General features: G+C 38.0%; 2 protein-coding genes across 9 annotated transcripts in view; one reads left to right on the forward strand and one right to left on the reverse strand.

The window, feature by feature from the left end:
- The window catches only part of LOC144577184 (uncharacterized), a 136,206-nt gene extending 121,668 nt beyond the window's left edge, over positions 1 to 14,538 (reverse strand). The window contains exon 1 of the mRNA XM_078333090.1: positions 13,250 to 14,538. Within this exon, the coding sequence (XP_078189216.1) occupies positions 13,471 to 14,538 (1,068 nt within the window). The 3' untranslated portion in view covers positions 13,250 to 13,470. The remainder of the gene's footprint in view (positions 1 to 13,249) is intronic.
- Positions 13,412 to 22,100, forward strand: part of MYO3A (myosin IIIA) — a 236,097-nt gene continuing 227,408 nt past the window's right edge. For 3 of the 8 annotated variants that reach the window (XM_035306977.3, XM_035306983.3, XM_078329619.1), the window contains exons 1-2: positions 13,672 to 13,899; positions 15,057 to 15,143. The gene's annotated coding sequence lies outside the window, so the exon portion shown is untranslated. Of the gene's footprint in view, positions 13,900 to 14,212; positions 14,303 to 15,056; positions 15,144 to 19,427; positions 19,485 to 22,100 lie in introns of those variants that run through there. The other 5 variants (XM_035306980.3, XM_035306978.3, XM_035306979.3 and 2 more) reach the window with 5 other exon arrangements.

A 22,100-nucleotide genomic window follows, 5' to 3' on the forward strand; every position in this document is an offset into this window, starting at 1 on the left:
AAAACTTTTAAATTAGGCTCCATTCTTTTGTAATACCTAATTCACCATAGTTTTTATAGCAAGCTATAATCTAATAGCTAATATGCTGTCCCTACAGATAGAGCATGATCTTGCTAGTTTAGTTGGTTTTAAACTTTTATTTAGAAGTCATATTGAATGTATGAATTACAGTCATCACTTCCACTTTTACCATGTGAACTAAGAAATGTTTTGAAATGGGTAAGGTACATAAAGAAAATTTTATTAGAGATGTCTGGTTGTGTTAGATCATACTAAAGTTTATTTCCAAACTCTTTCTTATATTTTTCTATTTATTTGTTTCTAATTTAGTCTCATTTCTGAAGTCTTTGTCATATGACTATTCCATTCTTCTAAATTATTTTATTAACAAAATTGTTGGGTTACTAAATGGTTCTCAGTATTTAAGTTCTCTTACTGTCAATTGATCAGATAATAAGCAAATGACTGGGTTGATAATTTCTGGTCATTTCATTTCTTCCCAGCTAGCAAATCTCAAAATACTGGCTTTGAAAGTATTTTTTAAAATCACACTTTAAGAATGTCAAATATTACTAAAGGCTTCACTTTTTTCTTTGTCTTTTTTTCATTCCATCTTTATAGAGACTAACAAAAGTTACCAATGTGACTTATTGCAAGTCATCAGGAGGAGGTATTGGGGAAAAAAAATCAATTAGCAATAATCATGTCTCCCATTCCCTCAAGGTCTACTCTCTGCTATCAATCCAATAATTTTATTTTTTATTTTTAGAGACAGGGTCTCACTCTGTTACCCAGTTTGGAGTGCAGTGGCACTATCACAGCTATCACAGCTCACTGTAACCTCAAACCCCAACTACCTACAATCCAATAATTTTTACCAGTGATAATAGCTTCTTCTTTTAACACCCTTCTCAACTGCTTTCATCCCTTAGGTGTGGAATGATCCAGAATTTAGAGCCAGAGGATCTAGGTTTGAATCTTCTGGTTCATGAATAAGACAGATATCAGTTTCCTTATATATAACACGGGTATAATAATATTGACCGCATAGAGATGTTGTAAGGATTAAACATACATGAAAAGAATTATACAAATGCTATTAATAATAATCTGCATTCTCTTGAGAGTCTTTTAATGACTCACACATTGCAGAGAATTTCAGATTCAGTGGTAAGTAAATGGGAAGATATTTTGGGATGTCTACAAAGTTTCCTACCTTTTTATGCAGAAGCAAACCCATGCATTAAAAGACAACCCTACGCACTTAGGATGGCTACTATAACAACAAACAAGCAAACAAAATATAAATAAAAAAACAAGTGTTAGGCTGGGCGCGGTGGCTCACACCTGTAATCCCAGCACTTTGGGAGGCCGAGGCGGGTGGATCACGAGGTCAAGAGATCGAGACCATCCTGGTCAACATGGTGAAACCCCATCTCTACTAAAAATACAAAACATTAGCTGGGCATGGTGGTGCGTGCCTGTAATCCCAGCTACTCAGGAGGCTGAGGCAGGAGAATTGCCTGAACCCAGGAGGCGGAGGTTGCAGTGAGCCAAGATCACGCCATTGCACTCCAGCCTGGGTAACAAAAGCGAAACTCCGTCTCAAAAAACAAAAACAAAAACAAGTGTTACTGAGATGTAGAGCAATTAGAACACTTGTGCACTATTGATGGGAATGTAAAGTGATGCAGCCACTATGGAAAATATTGTGGTGGTTCCTCAAAATATTAAAAACAGAATTACCATTTGCTCCAGCCATTCTACCCCTGGGATATATCAAAAAGGAGTGAAAGACGGGACTTGAAGAGATATTGGTACACCTAGGCTCGCAGCAGCATTGATCACAATAGCCAGATGGTGAAAGAAAGCAACCCATGTGTCCATTGACAAAGGAATACGTAAAAAAAATGTGAATTTGTCTTTTAATACATACATACGGCCGGGCGTGGTGGCTCATGCCTGTAATCCCAGCACGTTGGGAGCCAAGGCAGGTGAATCACGAGGTCAAGAGATCGAGACCATCCTGGTCAACGTGGTGAAACCCCATCTCTACTAAAAATATAAAAAATTAGCTGGGCATGGTGGCGCATGCCTGTAATCCCAGCTACTCAGGAGGCTGAGGCAGGAGAATTGCCTGAACCCAGGAGGCGGAGGTTGCAGTGAGCCGAGATCACGCCATTGCACTCCAGCCTGGGTAACAAGAGTGAAACTCCGTCTCAAAAAAAAAAAAAAAAAAAAAAATACATATATATATATATATATATATATATACATACATACATACATACATACAATGAATGTATATAATGCATTAAATAATGCAAATATTACTCATCCTTAAAAAGGAGGGAAATTCTGACAAATGCTACAACATAGATTAACCTTGTGGCCATTATGCTAAAGCTACATGACGTAAGCCAGTCAAAAAAAACACAAATATAGTGTGATTCCACTAACATGAGGTTAGAGCAATCAAATTCATAGAGACAGAAAGTAGAATGGTGGTTGCCAGGGGCTCAAGGGTAGAATGAAATGGGAGTTAGTGTTTAATGGGTACAGAGCTTCAGTTTTGCAAAATTGAAAAGAGTTCTGTGGATGGATGGTGGTGGTGGTAGCACAGTGTGAATGTGCTTAATAACAATGAACTGTAAACTTAAATAGTTGAGATGGTAAATTTTATGTTACACGTATTTTATCACATCTTTAAAAGACAATCAAAAAATCTGGCACATCAATGTACTCCATTTCTTATCTATCTGTAAACAAAGTATGTAAACACCAAAGTCATGTGATTAGAATGTATTATTTTAGGCAACTCTTATAATAAGGCAAGTTTTCTACACATCCCATGCTCCATAAAGTATAGCTGCACAAAAATTGCTTCTCACTGCTTCAGTCCACCTCTTATAAACAGTGCTACCTTGAGTTAGTTACTTAACCCCTTTTAGCCTTATTTACTCATTTTTAAAATGGAAATGCAAATTTTTTTCTAGTAGGATTTTTTGTTTTTGTGTTTTTAAAACTGGGTCTCTGTTGTCCAGGTTGGAGTGTAGTGGCACAAACTTAGCTCACTACAGCCTCTGGGTAGTGACCCTTCTGGGCTCAAGTGACCCTTCTGCCTCAGCATCCTAAGTAGCTGGGACTACAGGTGTCCACCATGACACCCTAATAAGTTTTTTTGTATGTGTAAAGATAGGATCTCTATGTTCTCTACGTTGCCAAGGCTAGTCTTAAACTGCTGACCTCAAATGATCCTCCTACCTCAGCCTCCCAAAGTGCTGGGATTACAGTTATAAACCACTGTACCCAGCCTCCAGTAGGGTTCTTTTGAGAATTAAGTTAAATGATGTATGCAAAGGGCCTAGAGGACATATGGTACAGGCTTAGTGTTCAATATTATTGTTTCCTTTTTCAGATAAACTAATTGAAATGACAATTAATTATATCTTGACAGTCACAATAAAAAAATTTCAGAAGGACAAACGTACATGGAAAGGAGTAGGGTATTCCCACTCTTTTTCTTGAAGGTGATGAGGACATAGCAACCTTGCAGCATAAAGATGTACATTTCTGCTTCAGCTTCTCTTTGGCACCACAGGAAGCAATCATTCTCAATATTCATCCTTCCACCTATCACTCATCCAATCTGGACTCTGCCTAGCACCAACAAAGGTGAAAGCCCCTGCAACAAGGAGCTAAAATTATTTGCTATGATTTGCTCTGCCTGAAAGATGTCTCTACATTTGTTTATAAGCATGATAGACCAAATACTCAGAGGCATAAATTTCTGGTGGGTTTGGATGAAAAGCAAATGTGTTGGTGACTCTGAAAACATTTTCTATCTTCTTTACAAAGGTGTATTTTTTTCTTCTTCCTTTTTTTTTCTTTTACATTTACTTAACTGGTTTTCCTGCTTTTCAAAGCTATCTGGTACAGAATCTAGTGGCCCCATTACACTAATTGGCAATGTAAATATTTTAACAAACCTGTGGGATTACTTTACCTCAGCTTTAGGTGAATTTATATTTAATGCCACCAAGACAACTTGCATCCTCCCATCACTGGATGCTTCAGCATCAAATGAATTAATTACATGGCAAAGACTTTTGCAAACTTTTGAAATCAGAAATTAGTTTTGCAATGGGGTAGACAAAGCTACACCGTCGTTTCAGCCCCATGAACCCTCAAAAAGAATGCAAATTGGGAGTTTTATTGCTATTTGCTTAAATCAAAGGGAACAAAATTCTTTCACAGTGCACATGTTCTGAACTCTAGGCCTATTAATTAACTATTGTGATCATAAGGAAGGCTAATTATATTGCTAATCAGAAGTTCACCCTGAATCATGTTTTCCCTAAAAATTCTATTTCATGGTCAGTAAATGACATTTATGTAATGCCTTTACATCTTTCCTTTGGTGTTGAAGGATGTTTGGAGTAAGATATGCAATAATTATTTTCTCCATTAACTTTTCCCTTCTTTTTTTCTCCTTCTTCCTCCTCCAGCCTGCAATGTGAAGTATTATGGAAGTTTCTGGCAAAGAAGGAAGTTTTAGCAGTAAGGAACTTACAAGGGAAAATGCAATTATTTTGTCGAACAGTTTTTTTTTTCTTTTCTTATATGATTCACCTTTAGTTATTTGTTATAATTCCTCATTAGAAGCAATGGATCAGGTTTGAAATCTGGGGTTATTCTTCAGGGGCACCAGCCTGCCTTTCAGTGTTGATGAGATTAGTCATAGGAAATGTGACAGAGATGGCTCAGCCCAAGTTCCTGAGTGACAACACTCTATCCTGCTCTGGAAGAACCTGAGTCTGTGGCACTCCCCAGTGACAGAACCAGACCCCTAGGTGTGTTAGTGTTGAAAAGGACCCAGGCAGTTGCTGTGGGTAGCTGTTTTGGTGCATATAATCATCCATCTCAGGAAGACGAATGAATGTATATTATATTCATTTATATAATTCAGAATCTTCATTCAAGGAAAGAATATGGTTAGCAAAAAACAGTAGGTTCTCAGAAGCTATACAGACAATTTTATTCATATTTCTGCAGAAAACCTAATACCAGGAAATTAAAGCAAAAAATATATATTTTTAAGTGGTATTGCTGGGGGAAATTTCTCCAACAGTCTTAATTTTGGCTTAATTTTCCAATCTCTCTTGGAAGAAGCACATAGTTTTAGTATGAGGATTTTCATGAAAGGGAATAATAGCTCAAAGTAGAAACTACTATTTATGGAGTCCACAAAGTGCCAAGCCCTTACATGTGATCTTGTTTGCTGTCCTTAACATTTTAAACTTTGTTCTTCACATCTCTTTAAGAGATTAATAATATCTACCTTGTTGAACAAATGAGAAACATCAAGTTTGGAGAAATTAAAAGAATGGGGCAAAATTCATGTACCTAGTGATTTTATGTTGGTGCAAAGGTAATTGTGGTTTTTGCCATTACTTTTAATACATTTAATAGAATGAATCACAGTTACGACAAAGGCCACTTTCTTTCCATAGGTTACTAATTTTCTTGGTTGAAATAGTTGGTATATTAGAAACACAAGGGAAATAGTTTTGTAATAGTAGCCCTGAAATCCTTCTGTGAGAAAATGATGGTAATTATAATAATGATGACACAACAGTAATAATCATAGCTAATCTGTAATAATTATGTATTATATGCCATGTAATGTCCTGCACCCTTATAATGTTAATTTTATTTAATCCTCAAGATAACTCTGTGATGTAGACAATATTAGTATTCATCATTTTCTAGAGAAGTAAATGGAGGTACAGAAACACTAAATATTGTACTCATTGTAACATAGCTAGTAAGTAGTAAAACTGAAAGGTCAACTGAAAATAAATTTAATTAAATATGCATAGTAAATTGTTTAAAGCTGCTATCTTAAATAAGAATTGAATTTTGTGTTCATTGCAGCACTGCTTTACAATAGCAAAGACCTGGAGCCAACCCAAAGGCCCATCGATGATAGACTGGGCAGGGAAAATGTGGCACATATACACCATGGAATATTATGCAGCCATCAAAAATGATGAGTTTGTGTCCTTTTTAGGGACATGGATGAATCTGGAGAACATCATTCTTAGCAAACTGACACAAGAACAGAAGATGAAATACCGCATGTTTTCACTCATAGGCAGGTGACGAACAATGAGAACACATGGACACAGGGAGGGGAGCACTACACACTGGGGTCTATTGGGGGGAATAGGGTAGGGACAGTGGAGGGGGGAGCTGGGGAGGGATAACATGCGGAGAAAGGCCAGATGTGGGTGAAGGGGAGGAAGGCAGCAAATTACACTACCATGTGTGTACCCAAGCAACTATCTTACATGTTCTGCACATGTACCCCAAAACCTAAAATGCAATGAAAAAAAAAAGAATTGAATTTTGTGATGGTTAGTTTCATGTGTCTGGGCTAAACAGATACCCAGATAGCTAGCAAAACATTATTCCTGGGTATGTTTGTGAGAATGTCTCTGGAAGAAATTAACATTTGAATCAGCAGACTGAATAAAGAGACAGCCCTCACCAATGTGGGTGGGCACTAGCCAATCTATTTTAGGCTAAAAAGAACAAAAAGACAAAGGAAAGGTGAATCATTTCCCTTGTGTTGATCTAGGACATGCATCTTCTCTTGCCCTGGAACATCTCAGAAGTCAGGACTTACACCTTGGGCTCTCCTGGTTCTCAGGCCTTTGGGCTTAGACTGAAACTATACCACCAGTTTTCCACAGCAGATGGTGGTACTTCCCAGCCTCCAAAATTGCACAATCGAACTCCTTATAACAAATCTCTTTTTGTAGATCTATATATATTCTATTGGTTCTGTTTCTTTGGAGAATCCTGACTAATACACATTTCATTGGTGAAAATGAAACAAAACTAAATAAACTATTGAAATGTAATGATGCAAAAGGAACTGCATAACTAAACTTGTTGGCTTTTGTAGCTTACAGAGTAGTTTTGAAGTACTCTCATACATTTGTAGCACTTTTATAACCAAAATATGTTCATTTGATTTCTTTCTCACACTGATTCCCTGCCTACTTACTCCTAGGGATTTTCGACACTGGTAACATCCTGAATGCTTGTTTGCCTGGTTTTGCCTGATTATGTTCAGGACGTCCTAGAGGTTATCTGTAATATCACTCTATCAATAGGAGACAATAACCCAGTGCATTTCGGCCTGAAAATTCCTCACAACCCAGCGTCTGATCATACAAAGTTAATGAATGCTTTGTTCGTTCTGAAAATATAAAAGTCGTGGATAAGGTTTATAAAATACCTGGTAACTAAATGGAAAACAGGAACTTTGTGTTGCATTTTCAGATCACTCCAAAATTGTTTTTACCTCCATCCTTCTTCCAACTCTACCACATTGTGAGTACATCTACCCACGAACATCCAAATCACTACTTAGCTGGATTCACCATTCATTCCCGAATGGTGACATTCTGCATGATACTGATAAATTAAGACTATCCTCAAGGTTACTGTTGCATCAGAGCAGAATCCAGTGGCTGGTTGATGTTCTCTCTTCCTTCTCAACCAACTCCAGGTAAAAGGACTCTGTTACAGAGCGAATTCCCAAATGACCTCTGGAACTCTTCAGCCTGCAAGTGAGTCATTCTAGTCAACTACCAGAGGAAACACAACTGTTTGGCTTCTTTTCTACACCGACATCATGTCTATGTGCATATAAATGAAAATTGGTTAAAATGAACATAAATGAGAAACTTTGATTTATGGAACTCAAGAAGTAAACACTAGGAGTCACAGTTTAGGAATAGAGGTAATCTTCAGAGTAAATGTCATCAACAGGCAGAGGGCATCACAAAGGGATGAGGTAGAGAGGGGGCCATCAAGGGGAGCAATGTTAACTGTGTTATAGAAGCTCAGAATCCCCATCAGTGAGCTTCCAACTCTTAATTCCTTCCTTCTATTCCTCTTCTATTTATTACAAGCACGTGCAACATTTTAAATTTCTAAATTCTTGAGACAGTTCTGAACAGAAGGTAAACTCTCACACAAGCCATACTTCCACTGGCTGGAGCAAAGAGGTAGTAAAGAAGGAATCCCCGGAAATCAGGGTGCTTCAGAGGTGCTCCTCTTCCACAACAGGCTGCCCTCAGTGGTTTCAAAGAAGCCTCTGTGCTCCACAGGCTGCGACCCCCAGCCTTGTCTGGCGCTCTCATTCCTCTAGGTACCAATTGTCATTTTCTCTGTGAACTCTGCCCTCCCCACCCTGTTGAAAATTGCAGACTCTACCCCTTCACCAACTATTTATCCCCTTTCCTTGTTCTATTTATTTTCACATTTATCAACATCTAAAATGTAGTATACTTACTGGGTGTGGTGGCTCATGCCTGTAATCCCAACACGTTGGGAGGCTAGGGCCAGCGGATCACTTGAGGTCAGGAGTTCAAAACCAGCCTGGCCAACATGGTGAAACCCTGTCTCTACTAAAAATACAAAAAAAATAAATAAATAAAAAACAAGGTGTGGTGGCGTGCGCCTGTAGTCCCAGCTACTTGGGAGGCTGAGGCAGGAGAATTGCCTGAGTCCAAGAGGTGGAGGTTGTAGTGAGCCAAGATTGTGCCACTGCACCCCAGCCTGGGTGACAGAGCAAGACTCCATCACAAAATTAATTAATTAATTAACTAAATAAAAATAAAAGGCACTATATCCTACTTATTTGCTGATTTGTCTCCACAACTAGAACACAATTTACCTAAAGGCAGACATTTTTGACAATTTCTTGGGTTGTCATGTTCCCTACACTTAGAACACCTGACACACAAGAAGCTCTTGAGCCATATGTTTGAATGAATGAAATAAGAAATAACTTATTTTCTTAATTCTCTTTCTAGACACTGATCCTTTACAAGCAGGATTCTATACCATTGGTATAAGGATACCTGTCTTTGTTCCCTGCAGAAACTGAGTTGGGGTCCATGAGTATAAGCTTAACAATAAAGACTGTAGCAAATTGTATATATTTGTAGGACCACCACAGGTACCTTCCCAACTGAGTTTCCAGTATTCCCAGCCCTACCCTAATATTAATCAGAATGTGAGTGGAAAGTCCTGGCAAAAGCAGGCGCACAAAGAAAAGCCAGGGTTCCAGGGCCCTCTTTGAGATGTTGGCTATGCCACTACCTTGACATATGGCCTCAGGCAGGAGAATTAATCCCAAATGGTCTACTCCATAAAACAGGAATTTGGAGCAGATGATGTTCACATACCCTTTCATTCCCATCATGCCTTCTAGCCTCCTACCCAATATACTCCACAAAGGAAGTTGTAGGCATATAAACACAGAATGCTAATATTGCTGCAATACAGAGAGGACTTAAAAACAAACAAAGTTAAGAAAAATTCACAGTAAATATCATATTTTTGAAAAGCCATGTAAGCTGTAAATACGTAGAAGAAAAAATGTCAAATACCTTCTTTTACTTCTTTTAATCTTTATTTTTAAAATTTTTTATTGTAGAGACAAGGGCTCGCTATGTTGCCCAGGCTGGTCTCAAACTCCTGGCCTCAAGGGATCTTCCTGCCCTGGCCTCCCAAAGGCAGCCCTGTAGGCCTGAGCCACCACTTGCATCCACTTCCTTTACTTTTTTTAAAGAGGTTTATTTATTTATTTTTTCTTTTGAGTTAGGGGTCTTACTCTGTCACCAAGACTGGAGTGCAGTGGTGAGATCTCAGCTCACTGCAACCTTCACTTTCCAGGTTTAAGCCACCCTCCTATCTCAGTCTCCTGAGTAGCTGGGACTACAGGCATGCACCACTATGCCTGACTGATTTTTTGTTTTTTGTTGTGTTTTCTGTTTTGCTAGAGATGGGGTTTTGCCATGTTTCCCAGGCTGGTCTTGGACTCCTGAGCTCGAGCCATCTGCCTGCCTCAGCCTCCCAAAGTGCTGAGATTACTATTGTGAGCCATTGCTCCTGGCCTTAAAGAGGTTTTATACCCTACTTTGTTTCCTCAATACTTGTCCCTTCTCTCTATCCCCAAAGTGTGTGGATTATAAACTTGTCCTTATTTGTAGTTTTCATTAAGTTTTCTTGGAAAACACACCTTTTAGAATGAGACTACTTTTAATCTGCAGCTTTATTTCCAGTTAAGAATCTAAACCAAATATTTACATTCTAAAAACAATTACTTGAAATGCTATTTTGCCAATCTTGAGATTCAATGAAAGTATCAGATAATAAATGAATTTAGGTCCAGGTAAGAAATAAACAGCAAAAAATAAAAATTCATTATACAGCAAATAAGACATATTCTTCCATTCTATTCATTGTAGTACTGCCTGAAATGTACAGATCAGTAGGAAAATAAAGCCTATGCAGTAGGTGCTATGTGAAACAGTTTGTGTACACTTCACAAAAGTGCAAATTTCCATTAAATTATATAGTGAAATTATATACTTTCTCCCTCCCACACAGTAACGTAATGGCAAAACAATGACAGAAGTTCAAAACTAATGGAGAAACATCAAGTAGAAGACACCAATAAGATCTTAAAATGTGAAGTATTTTACTAACAACTATATGTAAGTCCAATCTTGGACTCTTGCTGAATAGATATAATTAAAATAATCGTTTTAATGTGCATGAACAATAGTATGTATATGTAAATGGCTTGAGGTCCTGATAGCTGCAAAACTGACAGTGAAGGCACAACCAGCCAAAAGTGCCCAAAATAATAATCAAGAAAACACCTGAGCCATGTGTTCTAAAAAGTTTATAATGCAGATGATCTGATGATTTAGACAAGATTAGTAGTGAAAGAATGTGTAAGTTTTAACTGAATATCACTTATATTGGTAATCATCCATCTCAGAGTATCAGCACATACAGAAGGCAATTTTCCAAACAATTTATAGTCATATATGGCAAAGATGGGCTTCAAATTCAACGCCTAGAACAGTTGCAGCACCTGGAAGCATTCAGTAAACATTAATTGAGTAATAAATAAGAAATGGAGGGATGGATTCCTTAAAAGTAGACTACTATATCCATCATATTATTGCTGGCAAATGCATTTTTCTAGGAAAAGAACAGTCAAGTATACCACCACTAAGATTATAATGGTGCAGTAAATATAAAAGCGAGTGGGTATTCATTGTGGATACAGATAAGACAGAAAGGTGCTAAGAAAGTCCTTAGGCCACAGGAAGGCCTAAGCTCATTCTTGGTCCATCACTGGGAAACTAGTTAAGGGGATTTACATCATTTGAATCATCATGTTTTCATCTGTGATAACTCTGTGAGAATCAAACTCTAATCTGAGCATTAACAGAGGTGGAAGCTTTTGGAATTTATTGTGATAAAGAGGTGATTACTGAGATTGTGGCCTCTGAAAAATCATTGATTCCTCGCTTCAGTTTCCTTATGAGTAAATATAGACACATACCTTACAGGTATTTCCATTAGAGAGGGACGTTGTGCATATAAAATGAAATAATGCACTAAAAGAAAGTCTGCATTTTTAAAAGAGAGAGAACTTTTAGACCTACAGGTGGTTTACTCTGTTTTCTAGCCTGAGAGAGTCACCACCCAGATGCATTAAAAATGCATGGAGTCTTCCTACAAAAGACTTGAGTAACACATTCAATGATTTGACTTATTATAAAGTAGAGAGGGCAAGGCAGTAGAAAACTCAGGAAAAATCTGGAATACTCTAAAACGGTAAAGGCCTAAATTAAGGTAATATCAGCAGCATAGAGAGATAAGGCTAAATTTGAGAGCTAATTTTATTGGGCTACAGTTCATGTAAAAATATCACAAGCCAGGGTTTCTGAAGCTCAGGAAGCAGGAATGAGCACACTTTCTTCCCTTAGTTGGTCTCCCAGATCACTGGGTCATTTGTGCTGGGCTCACTGATGAGATGCCATTAGCCTACAACATGGAGCTTTCCTCCTGGCAAGTGCATTCAATTTTTTATCTCTCCCTTTTTTTTTTTCTTTTGGAGATGGAGTCTCACTTTGTTGCCCAGTGTGGAAGCACCATCTCCACTCACTGAGATCTAGCTGCGACTACAGGTGTGAGCCACCTTGCGTGGCCCAGTTCTGCTTTCTTTGAGCCTTTTTGCCTAGAGCTAGATGGGTGGGTTGAAACTAGAATGAAGCTGGGCACTGGGGCGTGCACCTGTAGTCCCAGCTACTCAGGAGGTTGAGGTGGGAAGATCTCTTGCATCCAGGAGTTTGAGACCAGCCTAAACAATATAAGGAAAAACCAAAACGAAAAACAAAAACATCGAAATTGCCAGGTGTAAGATCAACAGGACACCACGCTTCTTCCAAGGTCAGGCTGCATTGTGAAATGTCAACAACAGTCCCCTTTTTTGAGTGACTGCTATTTTCTAACTCATTGGAAAATCTTGCTTCCTAAGCTCATAGTCTACCAGAAACTTTGATTTTTGAAATTATGCCCCTAAGACTGAAACCTCTTATAATTGCTTGTAGGAGCGAACTCACTTTGACAACAGAGATGTGGCCCTAATTCACAACTCAAGTACAGAGCTTCAGATAAGGAGTTTCCCAAGACAGCATTCCATATTTATCCAAGGAAACAGAACCCTTGGTCACAGCCCAAACCTCATGTTGACCCCTTACTCACAGTCCTGCTTTGCTGTGAGCCTATCAAAACTCCACTTCATGGTTCCTCTAGGGCGCAGTATCTCCACTGTAAAATTGAGTCAAGGAACATGACTTTGTGGGACTGCAGGTTGTGTCGTTGATGATCTTAGGCTGGTTGGACTGAACACACTATTCTATCCCGTGTTAATGCCATTCTTTTCATTATTATAGCTTAATTATATGTTTCTCTTTTCATTGTCTTATCAAAAGTTTCTCAGACTGTGGTCTTTGAACCTTCCTTTTTTACCCTCTTAAAAAATTTTGAGGACTCTAAAGAACTTTTCTGTGTTATCACTATTACAACTGAGAAATCTAAAAAATATATTTCACTAGTAAGCTCATTACATGTTAACACGAGTAGCATATTGTTAAATGAAAAATACCTATATATTCCGAAACCAAAAAAGTTTAATGGTAGGAGTCCCATTGTTTTATATTCTTGCACATTTCTTTAATGTCTGGCATAACAGAAGACATTATCTGTTTCTGCATTCAATCTGTTGTGATATCACATATTATAGAGCCATTGGAAAACTTCACCATATATTCATAAAAAAAGGAGTGGAAAAAAGACTTACTGAAGTTCCTGGGAGGAAGATACCACGCGGGGCAGGGAGCAGAATTTCCTCCAGGCACTGGGGCAGTCCAAGAGGGCTACTGGATCCGCAGCCCCGCTCCCTTCCCGCCGGGCTCTGGGCCAAGGAGGCGCGGCCGGAGTCCCTGGAAGACCCTAGGCAGCCAGCCAAAGGCCCTGCGAGGAGCTGGATGGAGCGGATGGCGCGACCTCCCCGCGCGGCCGTCACCCGGGGACGGTGGCGAGCGCGGCGGGAGGAAGAATATTCTCCGCTAGCCGGGATAAGAGGCGCCCTCGGCCCAGGTGGCCCGGGTCTGCTCCTCCCGCCGGCCTTCGGCCCATCCCCGGCAGGCGGCCCAGTTCCTCCCCGACTCGGCTGCCCCTGCCTACCCGCCCCTCTAGGGAGCGCCCGTCGCCAGTGCCCTCAGAAGGAAGTAAGGAGGCGCCCGGCTTCCTGTAGGGTCCGGGCAGCACCGGGGACTGGCGAGGGGCGGCAGCGGTGAGCGGGGCCCGCGCGGCGCTGGAGGCGGCCCCTCTTCCTCGGACGCTGTGGGCTTGAGGGGCGCGCCCGGGGCTCCCTGAGCGCGAGGCCGCCGCGACCGCCTTCCCGCCCGGGTCAGACACGGAGGACCTGTGTCTGTGTTTGGACCTGGGGTGAGAGAAAGGACTCGAGGGGAGAAGTGGAGCGGGGAACCGGAGAGGGAACGTGAGGGGTGAACGAGCTGTTGGGAGAGCTTGAGGGGAGGAGAGAATAAACTTGAGGGGAAAACTGGAGCGGGGCGGGGGTGAACTCGAGGGGGACCCAGGAGGAGGGAACGGGAAGGGTGAACGTGAGGGGTAGACTTGAGGGAAGATCTTGGGGGTGAACCCGAGGGGAGAACGCGAGGAATAGTGAGGGGGGATATGGAGGAGGGAACTGAGGAATGAATTTGAGGAGGGAACCGGAGGCGTGAAACGGAAGGGAAACAGGAGGAGGGAACAGGAAGAGTGGACATGAGGGGTGAAGGAAGGTCTTGAGGCGTGAACTTGGGAAAGAAACGAGAGGAGACCTCTAAGGGTAACGAGAGGCGAGAACTGAGGGGGACTTGCAGGGGGACTGGAGGGAAGAGGCGCCGGGTCCAGGCCTTGGGTACCTGCGGCGCTCGCGGGCTTGCCGGTCCCTGAGGGAACTGCGTTCTGGGTCACTTCTGGGAGCAAACAGGTTGCTGGAGCTGGGGTCCCTGCAACCCCAAACGCACCTGTAAAGGAGTTTTTCTTTAAAGAAGAAAGAGTAGACAAGAAAAGTGTGATCATTACTGAGAAATAAAGAAACCTACCAGAAAAGGATGTCCTTTTAACTCTGCTCACCAACAGCCCTCTTCTGTCCTCCAAGTAGTTGCTAATTCGCACCTTGCTAATAGTCCCCTTCCAGAAAGTTTAAAAAAAATTATTATTGTTAGAATAGAAATTGTCCATAAGCCTTGAATTAACTGTTGTAATGCCACTGAAACCTACACACAAAAAAAGCGTTTTTGAAAACTCAATCTTCATGGATTTTCTATTAACTAATTGTACAGGTGCACTTAAAGCCTCTTAAGCACTTTTATAATTCATATGGATCTGATAACTTGAGAGTTGTTTAATGCCAGCACATGAAATGAGGGGCTTTACGTTCCTTGTTCGTTGTGTAAAAGTGCGAAAACAGTTACTGAGGATAAAACTATTAGTCTGCCCTTCTTCCTGGAAGTTTCTAAGTTCAACTTCTGTTTATTTCCCCCAGATCCTCAGTGTTTACCCACATAAAGCCATGATCTTTTTGTTTTGGGTTACAGGCCCAGGGCCCCAGTGCAGCCTGAACACAGTATTCTAAATCTTGCTGTCGCAGCATCCTTATGCATCATTTTCAAGCTTTTCTAAAGGTAGGTGATAACATTGACCAGTGTTCTGGATTTGCCAGGACCTACATGCCAAGTTTTGACAGATAAATGGGAGTGCATTTTATTCATGCCATACTGATTTTTATCACATTATAAAAGAAAATTATTTTTAAATGGAAAAATTTACAGATGCATAAGCTTTCACAGATAACATGGTCTTCATGAATATATTGATGAGATGCCTAGCATATGAAAAATTACCTTCATTTGTCTTAGTCATTTTAAATTATTATTTGAGAACACAAATGCAAACTAAAAGATTCAATTTGGTAATCTTTAATAGCAGCTTAGTATATATGTGTGTGTGTGTGTGTATTTTATATATATATATATATATAAATTTGGTCATGTCACATAATAGGATAGCATTATTTTATCCTTTTTCAACTACATCTTTACAGCTAATTTTTTGCATATATTCTTTGAAAAATAATGTTTCTCTGTCAAATCCAAAATATTTGAAGGCCCATTATTTGCTACAATTGACTTTGATAAATACATATTTGGAAGCTGAAATGCGCTTTAGAATGTATAGTTATTTTATATAAACTATATAACATTTTGGTGTAAAATGTTTATTATTTAAATAATTTCGTCATTGTCATTTCCAACTGTGTTTTCTTTTTCTTTTTACAAACAAGGATATACTTCATTAGTTTTGTCTGGGAATTGATCGTTTAAATGATTGTATCTAACAAACAAACTCCCTTCCCCTCGTAATAGGAAACAAAACTCAGTTATTCATTAGAGGGTAAATAGAAGATTTTTGATAAGCTTTCAAATTGATTCATAGACAATCACTTACCACTTTGGTGACACATAGGAAGTCAGGAACTTCAAGTTTGGAAGCATTACTCTTTTGAACTAAAATCTCTATCATTGAACACTTAATTTCTGCCATGAACTTAAGCATTATGACCTTAAAAACTTTCTAATTTCAGTTTTCTTTTCTGAAAATCTGGGTTACAGTAATGCTTTTCTAAAGGGTTTCTCCTGAGAATTAAATGATATACTGCATATAAAACTGTTAGCACAGAGGGTACCTGGATATATGGTAAGCAGTTAAAAAAAAAAAAGCTAGCCACTGTTAATATCCATTTTTCCTGATATCTGAGGGTGATTAGACAATGTAAATATGTTTATATTTATAGGCCATTTCTTGATTTAAAAATGCAAAACTTCATATAGAAGAAATATGCTGATAGTTTCAAACTGAATTTGGCCTTCAGAAATGTTTTTTTTGAGTCAGCTCAATACTTTAAAGTAATTGATTTACTTACCAATATTTTCAAATTAGTAAATTTTGTGTAAGTTCGTGGAGTCCTGGCTTCTCTTGAAAAAATGGAGGACCAGGCAAGACAGCTTTTGCAACTGCTCATGGCAGAAGCCAGAATGAGTTGTCCACTTTGGATGGGGCATACATTCTCCACTTTGCCACATTGCTGTCATCCTCTGCCTTTGTTTCATCAAGATCTGCTTCACTCGTGTATTTTACCTCCCTCACTCCTGCAAACATTTGAGTTTATGATTTCTGACTCTGGAAATATCCCTTACTAACTTGAACAGTTAATTGTGTGACTCACACAATAACTGTCATCCTTTGAAAAGGAAAATAATCCTGTATTGCAATTTACAAAACAGTTCCTCATAAAACTCAGGTGATAGTTATATCAACTCTGAGAATTTGTTCAGACATGCATTTTTATCCCATATTACAGCTGTGGACATTGACTTACAGGTTTATACCAAAAATAATGATCTGGTGACTTGAAGTTTTTGGGGGTCTCACTAATACCACCTTTTAAAGATGGAGATTTTTTTAAGGAAATTATAGCCTTTCTTTTGGTTCTAGAATTTATTTTGAGCAAGTACTTTTATCCCCATAATTATAAAGGAGAAAATGAATGGTGGAGAACTGAATACATGTATAAAAATACATAAGCACATTTTTTATTTCCCTCTCTGCAAAGTAATTTTAAGCAAATTGAAGGGAATAAAACATTGCTTATGGCGCATTCAAAACATAGTATACATATAACTGAATAAGGTCTGTTTTAAACTATACTTTACTGTCTGTTATTGGAAAGCTGGAAAGAATATGTGTACAGTTTATCTGCTCTGTAATTAAGCTAGACCAGATTTCTGTGACCAGTTAAGCTAGACCAATTCCTGTGTTTTAATGTTCTGGAGACACCCAAAACTTGTTTGGTGGTGCAGACTGGTGTTTTGCATGGGCATATTTAATTTTTTGTAGGTTTCTTTGAACAAGGAGGGCTTTGTTTTATTATTTTTATAATCATCCCAGGAGAATAATATAGAATAAATTAGAATCAGTGGTGCTGCACTTATGGGTGTAGTAACTGTGTATAGTCCTGTTGATATGTGACTATATATGAGAGAAGCTCAAACCAGTCTCACAGAGACTGGGAGAAAGCATCTAGGCAGAGAGTAGCAGGTCCTGGGGCAGAAAAGGGTTTAACAGCGTTCTAAGTCCTGTCAGAAGGTAATTGAGGCTAAAGTCACTGAGAGTGGTGAGAACACAGGAAAGTCAGAAATGGCCAGATCATTCAGGGTCTGGAGAACTTGGTAAAGAATGTGGATTTTGAAGGATATTTAGCAGGAAAATAAGATGATCTGATTTCTATGTGGAGATCATCCTCACTACTTTGTAGAGAGACACAAATTCTATAGCTGACAAGCTGAAACTCCAGTGTGTTTATTCCATCATAGGCAGCAACTTTTTTTGAATCTAATGTAATTCTTATGTGATGCAGTGTAAGCAGCTTGATAGAAGTGGGTCCATAAGGAGAAGGATCTTTGAATAATATTCTACGAATATACATGTCTAATGTTTATAAAAGTGAGACTTGTGATATTCAAATATTGCTTGGTTTTGAGTAAAGCCATCTGCTGCCTTCTTAGCATGTTGTATATCAATGAGGCAACTTGTATTTTCATAAAAAATGGTGCTCTCTGTATGTATTTGGGGAAAGTAAATGATTAAATTTATTGATATTCATATTACTTTAGAAAGAAAAATGTGCCCATGTTCATTTATGAAGCAATTATTACTAAGGTGGGTTTCTAGCTTCTTCCACAAATGGATTTGGTCATTATGTATGAACTGTTGTGAGATATAACACTGGAGAGAATGATTTTTTTGTGTAACTTATGTATTGTCCTTATTTGAGTTAAGAATTGTTTGAAATTAAAATATGAAGGCCCATGAATGCAATCGTTTCAAGAAAAATAGCTTTTATTTTTCTATTTTTTCCTTCTGTAATATTTCCAGGAGAGTGTCCATCGAATCAGTTTCTACATTTATTAATATAAGATTATCTTTTTAATCTCTGCCCTAATTTGTTAGTCTTTTCATCTTTAATATTACACATCTGTACCTTCTTTCTTGTTTTTTTTTTCTTGATCAATATTGACAAGGATCTTTCTATTTAAAAAAAAATTCTCTTTAAAGATCTATTATATTTATTAATCCCCTAGTCTGTCTTTTTCTTTTCTTATAATGTCTTTCTTTAATTTATACCCCTCTTCTCTCCCCTTTCTCTGCTTTCATTGGTTTTATATAATTTTCGCTTTTCTTACCTTCTAATGTAAACTTTGAGGCTATATATTTTCCTCTGCACACTACTTGAGTTACTGGTTATACATTTTGATGGGTAGAATATTCATTATTATTTAGTTCTAAGTCTATTTTAATTCATTCTTCTATTTAGTTCATTATGTTTCCTCTTTGACTTTTGAATTGTTTAGTGCCTTTTTGAGGTATGCAATTGTATAGTTTTTTTTTTTTAAACAATGTAACTTCTAGTAGTTAATTTCTTACTTAAATGCATTGCAGTCATATGTGCTCAGAGAGTGTATCTATTCTTTATTGTATATTTCATATATATTCTGGCATATTCATTAAATTCTCCTTAATTATGTTATTTAAATTTTATTTATGCTTACAAATATTTTTGTTTACTTAAAAAATTACTGAGAAGGTGTGTGAAAATCTCCCATCAAAATTGTTAATTTCTTCCTTAATTTCATTCAGCTTTTATTTGACATATTTTGGGGTTCTGTTTTGAGTTTTTGTATTTTCTTGGTGAATTAAGTCTTTGATTACTATATAGTGGCTATCATACCTCTAATAAATATTTTTGCTTTAAAATATATTTTGTCTGATATTGAGCTAGCCACATCGCTTTCTTTAATTGACTATTACATGGTACCATTATCATAATTTAATTCTTTCCCTCTATTTAGGTTTTAGGTGGATGTATTGCAGACAGCTCTTAGCTACCAATTTCTGTCTTTTCACTGGTGAGTGTAGTTATAATAACTGTGTTACAGTTACAGATGCAATTATTATGATTACTGGTATATTAATAATGATTTCCACATGTTGTTTTATGCTTTTTATTTCTACGCTTTTTCCATATTTCCTTTATTCTCCTTTCCTGAATTTTTCAATTGAATGACTTTTGTAAAGTCAGTTTTTTTTCTCCTCTAGTATTTTGGAGGCTATACATGGTAATTTGAGATTCTAGTGTTACAAGTATTTGACAGGTATATTTTTCTTTTAAAGTCTAAAATTATTTCTCACTGCTTCCTGAACTAAAGGAGGAACTTAGAACATTTTAAATCCTATTACATTTCCACTTTTGATTACTGCTCAGTCTTGTCCAACATAGCCCATTATTGTATCCTACAATTAGCTTAGATATATCTAAGAAACATACAGTTTCTTTGTTGTTTTTGATAATTTAGACCTGTCTTGCAGGATCATTGTCATTCTTGAAGCATATCCTTTAGAAGTGCTCTTTCTCAGGGGTCAGTGGTGTTAAACTTTTTTTTTTCTAAAAAATATCTTTATTTTGGCTTTCACCTTGAAAGATATTTTTATGAGTACTTTTGTTAATTCCAGATTAACAATTATTTTCTTTTAGAGTTTTGAATATTGTGCTACTATCTTCTTTTGAAAATCAGCAATTCCAATTATTTTCCTCTGTATGTAATAACTCTTTTCTATCTGGTTGACTTTAAGAGCTTCTTTTTGTCTTTGGTGCTCTTCAGTTTCATTGTGGTGTATATAAGTATGGATTTCTTTTTATTTATCTTATTCAAATGTTTCTGAATTGGAGTGTTCATACCTTTAACCTATTTTGGAAACCTCTCAGTCATTATTGATTGCCTTTTCCTTATTCTCTTATTTTCTTCTCAAATTCCGATTAGATTTGTATTAAGCTGAATCAGTCAAGAACAGAGTTAATGCCATATAGTTCAACAGAAGGAATTTAATGTAGAGAATTAGTTACAAGTGTTTGTCACATCTGAAAGTCAAATAGGGGATGATGAGGCAATTTAAAGTTAACAGTAGCAAAAATACTGTTGTCACTTCTCAGGCTGCAGGAGGTATTCTTAGCAGAACCCAGAATCTGAGGATACCTAGAACCTGGCAGCTTCTGTCCTACAGGAACAATGACCACAGAGAGACACAGTAACTGATGGAGAAATCTTCATAGAAAGCAAAGAAAGCAGAGGAAAAATATTTTGGTTTCTCCCTTCTTCCTACTTGGGACTCATTGGCAGAATCTCTCAAGGCAGGAAGCCAGTTGGACAAGGAGTGTAGGAAATAGTTTTGAGCTGTCAGTCCCCAAGATTCAGGGGATGGATGATCATGCATTGATCTCAGAGCAACCTGATCATCCTATTCTCCTTTCCATAACTTTTATCTTGGCTTTCACATTTTCTTTTATTTTGTTCCCCTGTATTACATTCTGGGTAATTACATTGCTGTTGTAAAACATACATTACATACAATTTACCTTTTGAACTATTTTTAAATGTGCAATTTAGTGGTATTAGGTACAGTCACATTGTTGCCCAACCATTAACACCATCCATCTCCAGAAATTTTTTGTTTTCCCCAAACTGAAACTCTGCCTTATACAATAATTCCTGTTCTCTCTCCCCCTAGCTGCTAGCAACCACAATTCTACTATTTGTCTTTGAATTTGACTATTCTAGACACCTCATATGAGTGGAATCCTACAGTATTTCCCTTTGCAACTGGCTTGTTTTGCTCAATGTAACGTCTTCTAGGCTCATTCATCTCATATGTGTTGTAGCATGTGTCAAGTTTTCTTCCTTTTTAAGGTTGAATACTATTAATATTTCTTTCACTTTTTTCTTGAGACTGAGTCTTGCTCTGTCACCCAGGTTCTAATGCAGTTGCGACATCTCAGCACACTGCAACCTCTGCCTCCTGGGTTCAAGTGATTCCCCTGCCTCAGCCTCCTGAGTAGCTGGGATTACAGGCATGTGCCATCACACCTGACTAATTTTTGTATTTTTAATAGAGATAGGGTTTTGCCATGTCGCTCAGACTAGTCCTGAACTCCCCACCTCAAGTGATCCACCTGTCTCTACCTCCCAAAGTGCTGGGATTACAGGTGTGAGCCACCATGACCAGCCAAATAATATTTCATTTGTAGGTGTACACAACACATTGTTTACCCATCTTTAAGTGGACATGTAGGTTGTTTCTGTCTTTGGCTATTGTGAATAAAACTGTCATTTATGTGGGTATACAAATATCTCTTTGATCCCTTGATTGATTTCTTTGAGTTATATTCAAGAGGTGAAATTTATATCCTACGGGAATTCTGTATTTACTTTTGTGAAGAACTGCCATACTATTTCTACAGCAACTTCAATATCTTATATTCCTGCTAGCAATGCACAAGAGTTCCAATTGCTCTACAACATTAACAACACTTAAATTGCTTTCTAGGTTTCTTTTTTTCTAAATAATAACCTTCTAATGGGCATGAAGTGGTATCTCATTGTGGCTATTTGATTTGCATTTCCCTAATTATTAGTCATGTTGTACATCATTTCATATGCTCATTGACCAATTGGATATATTATTTGGAA

Source organism: Callithrix jacchus, chromosome 7 (assembly GCF_049354715.1).
Source record: "Callithrix jacchus isolate 240 chromosome 7, calJac240_pri, whole genome shotgun sequence".
In the NCBI taxonomy this organism is placed as follows: domain Eukaryota; kingdom Metazoa; phylum Chordata; class Mammalia; order Primates; family Cebidae; genus Callithrix; species Callithrix jacchus.